The following is a 7,640-nucleotide window of genomic DNA, read 5'->3' on the forward strand; positions in this document are numbered from 1 at the left end:
ACTCTGCTGCTGTGTGGGTTCCTGTGGGGAGTGGGAGTCCCGTGGGGATCTGAGCTGCGCCCATGATGCTCTGCATGGTTTCCCTGCACTGAACCTGGCACCAATGTCCCTGAGCCCTAATTAACCTTTTTGTCAGAGAATGTGCTTGGGCCCTGCTGGGACAGTGGGGGTCACAGCCCTCATTTCAGCCCTCCCCAAGCCCCTTGTGGTGCTGGGATCTGGGCAGGAGGTTTGAGGGGAGATGGAGAGGAGATGCTCATCTCTTGTAGGAAGGCTTTGTGCTGGGCGTAGAGGCTCAGCAGCAGTTCATTTGGGTTCCTTGCACCACCTCTCTGTTGGGGTCCTTCCTCCTGATGTGGTGCTCCCTCTGTCTTGGGGACTCACAAAAACAGGCTTTTCCACTGCAGTGGCTGAAGCTGCATTAGGCTGTGGGAACAGGGATGCAGCTGAACATGGTGGCCCCGGTGCTGGGGGATTTGGCCCTTTCCCACTGTGATGTTGTTGGGAGATCCTGGTTGTCAGCTTCTCGCAGGATGCTTGTGCCCCTTGCAGCCACTGCTGGGGGATGCTGTCCCAGAGTGCAAGACTCAAGGTGCTTGGGAGGGCTAATGCGGCGATCCAACCACGAGCCACAACCCTGCCTTGCTTTTTTGCTTGGCCCAAGGTCAGTGCTGTAGGGTGTATCTGCTCCAGCTGAAAACTTACTGTCCTGGCCTGGGGGTAGATGCGGGTGAGCACTGAATTTGCCATCTCCACAGGGCAGAGCCCCCCTCTGTGGCACACTGCCCTGGGGAGACCTCTTGGATCAGCCCTGGAGCGCATCTTCTGCTGGTCCCCACCTTAGCTGGCACCTTCTCACCCATCTCCCACCTTGTGCTTGCCCTGCAGGTGTGCAGTCCCGGGAGAAGTCCCCAGAGGAGAGCACCGTCCCTGCCCGCAAGCGGACCCCCAGCGACAGCCACTATGAGAAGAGCTCACCAGAGCCCAGCTCGCCCCGCAGCCCCACCGTCCTCTCTCCCGAGGTGGTCAACACCATCGCAGCCAACCCTGGAGGGAGGCCCAAAGAGGTGTGCTGTGGTCAGGGGGGTGCTAGAGTGGAGGGGCGGCTGGTGGGGTGCAGCCACCTTTGGGGAGAGAGAAGGCTTGGAAGGAAGTGTGGGACTTCTAACATCCATGGCATCCTGCAGGGTTGGGGGTTAATGATGCTTTTGGTGCTGGTGGTGTCCTGGAGAGTGGTGCCCATCGTAGGAATGAGACTGATCATTTCTCCTGCTCTCCCCCAGCCTCATCTCCACAGCTACAAGGAAGCCTTTGAAGAGATGGAGGGTGCCTCCCCCACCAGCCCACCCTCCAGCGGCGGTGAGATTTCTCCCCCCACCCCAGCCTTCCCTGTCTCGCCACAAACCCCTTACTCCAACTCCTGTAAGTGCTGCGGCTCCGGGAGGTGGAAGGGCTTGGTGGGCAGCTCTTGGCAAGCCAGAAATTTACCAAGGGTCAGACAGCTCCGGGCTCCAGACACCCACCAACATGTTAATCACTCTTCCTCTCCATCTTCCTCTCTCCTCTGCATCCCACCACTCCATGCCACTATCAGCATCCCACTGCCATCAGCATCCCCATGCTCAGCACCCTCCTGTTGTCTTTTTCCCACCCTCCACTCACTGGGGTGTTTCTTGTATTGGGATTCCAAGGCAGGATAAGGAGAGAGGCAGGGTCCAAAGGACAGCATCCTTTCACCCCATCCCAGTGCTGCACCTTCCCATTTTTCTTTCTTACTGGCATGGCATGAAGGGCAGCGAGGCTATGGAAGCAGGCGAGCTGGGGAAGGCAGGAGAGACTGAAGATTAGGAGGGGGCTCGGGGCAGACCCTCGCATGCTGTGCCACTTCTCGCTTACTGTTTCTAGGGCAGGAGGGGGAAAAGGCTGGGAGATGGCAGCCCTTTGCATGTAGCTTGGTGCCACTTCTCCAGTCTGGCATGCCTCCTTTCTGACTAACCCTGACTGTGCAGTCACGGTGGGTTTGTGTGGACCAGGTTTGTGTGACTGGCTTGAGTGACAAACCCCGATGAGCAGCCTCATGTCAGCGCAGCATGACTTGGGCTGGACCAGTCCAAACAGAGCAGCCGGTCAACTGGGAAACCCATCAAAAAGATGACAGCCCCCTCAGCCCCCCCAAACCCACTTTCTTTAGGCTGGATGCTGAGGGATGCTCTAGAACTGGGCATGTTTGGGCTAGACACAGCCCCCTCTAATGCCACGTCCTGGTCCCCATGGGGCCACCTGCCCCCTGTAGCTCAGCCCATGGGGCTTGAGGCTGTTTCCTCCTGTGCTGCTGGTCTTCCTCCCCTGCAACCCGATGGCATTTGAGCTTTGTCTTGTGGGATGCAGTGACTGGAGTGTGGGAGCGTCCCCAGGGCATTTGGCAGCTCAGAAATGGCCCCGTTGTTCTGGGGGACCTGGAGAGCTTGGCTGCGGGGCAGCAGCTCCTTGGCAGTGGAACAGTGGCTCGTTCTGGGGGATGAGTCACTTGCAGAGGTGACAGGAACAGCCTGGCTGGGGACATGGCCTGGAGGCAGTGCTTCTTAGCCAGTGCCAGCCGGGAAGGTCTGGGAAGATTTGAAGCTGCAGCTTGAAGACTTTGCCAAAGTGCCCCCTGGGGAGGGGGGGATACAGGAGAGATTCCCCTCCATAGGCAGTCCTGAGGGGAATTCCTGGTCCTGGGAGGACCCAGAGGTGTGGGCTGACACTGCAGTGACCACATTTGGGGAAATCGGACACCTGCCAGGGAAGATGCTGCCATCTCGGTTTCCCAGGGACTCGGCTGCTCGGCTGCTCCAGCCCCAGGCTGCCCGGGGAACCTGACCTTGGGCCGAGGGTCTGGCTTTCCTCTGGAGCACCCACCGCCCACCACCTCCCGGCCCTGTGCCCGCACCACCAGTCGAGGACGTTCAAACGCTGATGGAGGGATGTGCCCTCTGGTCCCTCTTGCTGTTGATGAGACCAGGAGATCTTCCCTGGGGAGATGCAGCATCAGGGAGATGGGTCAAACCTGGGGGGCAGGAGGAGGCACAATCAGCTCTGGGAGGCCCACCCTGCCCTGTGAAACCCTGCTGCCCTGCACTGCTGGTGCATCCATACCATAGCCATACATACATACATGGCTCCTCTTGGTATGTACGTATGGGCACAGGGGTACAGACCTCATGTGTGCATTGCCACCCCTCAAGGAACATCCTCTGTGTGAACATCCTCACCCACCCGTTGAGCTAGTCTGGAGGGCAGGAGGGTTTTTGGCAGTTCCACTGCCCCTTTCATGGGGGTGGTGAACTGCTCTGGGACAGCCTGGTCCCAGCTCAGCCAGGTGGGGATTGGCAGAGGGGTTAAGGTTTGGGAGCGCTGGGTTGTGGGGTGGCTGCTTGCACAGGGACAATGAAAGAGACTTCCTGCCCATGGTGGGACCATTCCTTTGTGGGGACGCCGCTGGGCGATGGGATTGGGGCCTGACCTGAGGGGAATTTCCCTTTTTCTCCATCCTACCAGGCCTGCAATGGGGCAAACTGCCTGTTCCTGGGCACCTCCCACCCTGTGTGCATCCCCAAAGGGAGAGAGGGATCATTGTCCTTCCCGGGGGTGCTGCTTCACACAAGGGCTCTTCCTGGCAGCCCCCAGTTGTGGGTGGGATGGGTCATGGGGGCTCTGAACCCCTGGGCAGTGTCAGCTCCAGCCTTTCTGAAGCTTCATCTCCCACCCCTCCACTAACACTCTTGTGTCCCCTGTGCCGACAGTGCGTTCTCCCCCCGGCCTGGCCAAGACCCCGCTCTCAGCACTGGGGCTGAAACCCCACAACCCAGCCGAGATCCTGCTGCATGCGGTGGGAGGTGAGTGCAGGCACGGGGGCTGCAGGTGGTTTTTTGGGGGGAGGCATCTGTGAGGATACCCCTGGAAGAGTCCCTGGAAGGCTGGAGAGGCACTTCTGCCTCCCTTTTGGGGCCAGGTAGCCCTGGGGTCCTTGTCACCTCCCGTGGGGACTGTGGGATTGTGTGAGGGTGGATGATGTTGGTGCTGCCCTGGGTGGCTCAGCCCAGCAGGACCTCTGATGGTGAAGGCTGGAAAACCCCAGTGTCTTGGCTCCTCCTCAGCCCCATTCTCCTCCCTCCTCACCCCCTTCATCCCTTCTCCTCCCCATCACAGATGGAGAGGGTTTCAGCTGGAACAGTATTCAGAGCCCTCTCCATCCCAGAGAGTGGTCCCTGAGTGCAAAGGCCCCGCTGTCCTGGGGATGTGTCCCAGAGCAGCCTGCCAAGCCAGACCTCGCTGCTCCCCAGCACCCAGGGCCCCTTCCTGGGCCATCTCAGGGCTGAGGGTAACCTCCCTCAAACCTGGCTGAGCCTGGGGGGCACGGCTTGGCTGAGCCCACCCAGTTGGGACCCTTCTCACTGACCCCAAAAGCGAGCTGATACTTTTTTTGGTGCTTCTTGGGTTTCCCAGAGCAGCCCTTCATAGTGGCTTCCCACTATTCCCTCTTCCCCACCTGAAACCAGCCTTTTGGGGTCTGGACATCATCTTTGGGATGCCCAGGTGGATCCTGAGGGTGTCTGAGGCCAAGGGCTTGGTTTGGGGCACAGTGCTGGGGAGATGTGGGGCTCTCCTTTGTGCTCTGGGTGCCCCTGCCTGAGTAAGGCAAAGCTGCTTGACTCAGATTTCTCTTTCTTTCTGTCTCACAACTTTGTTCTTTCTCCTCTCCCTGCTCCCATTGCTCCCCTGCCCCTCCGTCTCTCAGAGCTAGAAGGGGAGGCAGGCGGTGGCTCTGAAGAAGGTAAGAAAGGCTTTTCTTTCTCTGTCTCTCTCTTCCCTGCTCATCCCCACTGTCAAGACCGTTGCTCAGAGCAGGCTCCAGCTGTCTGTGCCAGCAGCTTTCCCTCGCACTGGCTCACAGGGATGTAGGAGCCTGAGTTTTGCCTGTACTGCTCCCTTTCAAGGAAGGGAACGTCATGTATTGTGGTTGGCTCCTCCAATGTCCGAATTGGAGCTGGAGGTCTGTCACATTGGGTGGTGATCGTCCATGGGGGCTGAAAGCTCTTTGTTGGTGCGTGGCATTCTTGCCGGTGGCACACTGGGGATGTTGGCACATCACAGCCAGCTTTGGACAAGCCTGGTGGGGGGCTGGGAGCAGCAGCCCTGGTTTTGGGCTCCTGCCCTCCCCTTCTGGCTTTGCTGCTGCTGTTTGGAGTGAAAATAAACCAAAGTGCAGCACAAAAGGTCACCAGGCGCAGAGGCCACCAGTGTGCCGCCAGCTCAGCTGGATGGGCAGCGGCACGGCACTGGCAGCCGGCATGTATCCTCCGTCGGCCGGGAGGCTGCCCAAATTCCCCCCACCTCTCTGTCACTGGCTTCTGCGATGCTGAGGACTGGGCTGAGCTGGGATGGCAGCTGAGGGATGGCTCTTTTGATGATGGGGGCACTGTGGGCTCCAGGGTGGCATGTCTTTCAGGAGGATGGAGGCTTTGGGAGTAGCTGTGATACCGCAGAGTGCTGCTATCTAATGGTTGTTGGTGTTTTTGCTTTTTCTTCTTTAATGAAACTTTGGGCCTTCGGGGCCAGGATGGGGAACTATGTGTTCAAGATGGGTTTTGGGCAGAGGATGTCTCTTCTTGGTGAGTTTGCGATCCTTCCCCTGGCCTCAGGAGCTGTCAGCATTTCTCCACCAGAGTTCCTCAAAATGCACATAACCCAAACCTGAACATTGTGTAATACTGGAGAAAGTGTTTCCTTGAAGAGAATGTTGTTTCCAGAGCTGATTTTTCAGTGATGGCTTCTTGGGTACATTAAAAGATGTCTGGTGACTCTGCACGGGCTGGGCTGAGTGGCCACCACCATCCTGTTGCCCTGCTTTTATCCTTCTTCCTCTTGGATAACATGATGGTTTTTGTGGGGTTGAATCTGCAGTCCTGAGCAGGGATGGGTGCTTTGGCTTAACAAAGCTTTGGTGTAACACTCTCTGCACCCAGCCACATGCTCCATGAATATCCCTGCCCTGGTGGGCTCTGCTGAGCTGCTCCTAGGACCAGGGGATGCTCTGGCAGTGTGGGTGCTCAGGGCCTGGCTGCCGCCTCTGAGGAGGCTTTAGTACAGCCCCACGCAGCCGTAGTGCTGGGAATCTCTGGCTGGAGCACAGCCCTGCTTGGATTTGGGATTCCGGAACGACTACCCACCCCCTAGTGACTCAGGGCCTCTCTATTCTCCCACCATCTTCCCGTCTCCAGAGCCTCTTCCAAGAAAACACTAGGAGGCAAGATCTGATTTTTTCAACCTAAAAAACTCTGCCTGAAACGTCCCGGGTTGTTTTTTTTTTCTTTCTTTTTTCCCATATTGAACTGAATGATGGGGTCACGTGCCCATGGTCACACACCTCGATGTGGCACACTTACGCTTGCACACGCCTTCCCCATGGGCTGACCCCCTCCCGAGCCCCCGGCTCCCGCCTTGCTTCAGCCCCCACCTTTGCAGGAGGGGCTGGCATTTTTGCAGCCGTTTGGTCTTAACCTCTTGCAGGCTGACTCATATGTACTGTCTGGCTAATTTTAGTCTGGGGTGGGGAGTTAGGGGAGAAAAGTGAGTAGCTGTGAAATTAATTTAATTACCTAAGCGGTGATGAGTTTCTCGCAGCTGCCCTGGGTGTCCCCTTGGACAGTGCCTCATCCCTGTCACTCAGAGCCACGTGTCCTGCCTCTGATGCTGGTACCCAGCCCATGTTGAGATCCTCAGTCTGGTTTTGGCTCAGATCTTTCCTGAGGTGGTTGAGCAGGGCTGGACAGGGAGATCAGCCCAAGGGATGGATGACTCTTCCCCTGTCTGCAGGCAGATGGGACATGGAGACAGCGCAGGGAAGGGGGGAGACCCGTGACAGTCTTTTTTCTTGCAACCCCCTGTTCTGGCACCGAACCTGGAGCTGTGCATTGGCGTTGCTGACTGTGAATAGGCCAGCTTGCCAGCAGGCTTAGCTAGAGCCTGGCTGTTATGACTAATAATAATAATAATGTTTGTAATGCTAATTACTACTGCAGAGATGCCTCAGGCATGGCCAACCTGGAGCCAGGGACCTGCAAGGATGCCTGGCCCATAGCATTTGACACCCGTGGGTCTCGCTTAGGATGTTGTGCCCCAGCATGGAGGTGGTCGGTGACATGTGCCAGGCAAGATGTGACATGGCTGCAGGGGCATGGGGCTGCAGCTGCAGCCCCTTCATCTGGTGCAGCTTTTGGGGGGGAGGCTGCGGGGGCTATCATAGGGATAGGGATGGAGCAGGAGGCAGGGGAGAAAGCGAGGAAGGAGGGTTGCGTCTGGTGGCTGCTTTGGCTGGATGACCAGCCCTGCCTGCTGCTCCTGGCACGGGACAGCTTGGAGGCTCCAAAGGAAAATTGCTTTTCTTGGTCATGCTCATGGGCTTCGGTTTCAAGCCAGGCTGGGAGTGAGAGTGTTGGATAATGTAGTGGAAATAACTGAAGCTACTCCCTGTTCTTCTGCTGGATGGCTGGCAGAAGTGGGCTGCACAGGGCAGGGACCGCTGGGCATCATCGTCAGTCCCGCGTGAGTCAGCGCAGGCTGGGCAGGGGCACCAGCCCCATTTTTTGGGGGTGGGG

At 57.9% G+C, this 7,640-nt stretch overlaps 1 protein-coding gene across 1 annotated transcript in view; it reads left to right on the plus strand.

Moving 5' to 3' along the window:
- The window catches only part of LOC104529138 (tensin), a gene marked incomplete at its 5' end in the record, with an annotated part of 21,311 nt that overhangs the window by 6,018 nt on the left and 7,653 nt on the right, over nt 1-7,640 (plus strand). Inside the window, 4 exon segments of the mRNA XM_029086311.1 lie at nt 889-1,067; nt 1,284-1,359; nt 3,786-3,878; nt 4,781-4,816. Of these exon segments, the coding sequence (XP_028942144.1) occupies nt 889-1,067; nt 1,284-1,359; nt 3,786-3,878; nt 4,781-4,816 (384 nt within the window).

This window comes from Antrostomus carolinensis, unplaced genomic scaffold (assembly GCF_000700745.2).
Source record: "Antrostomus carolinensis isolate BGI_N321 unplaced genomic scaffold, ASM70074v2 scaffold668, whole genome shotgun sequence".
Lineage (NCBI taxonomy): Eukaryota > Metazoa > Chordata > Aves > Caprimulgiformes > Caprimulgidae > Antrostomus > Antrostomus carolinensis.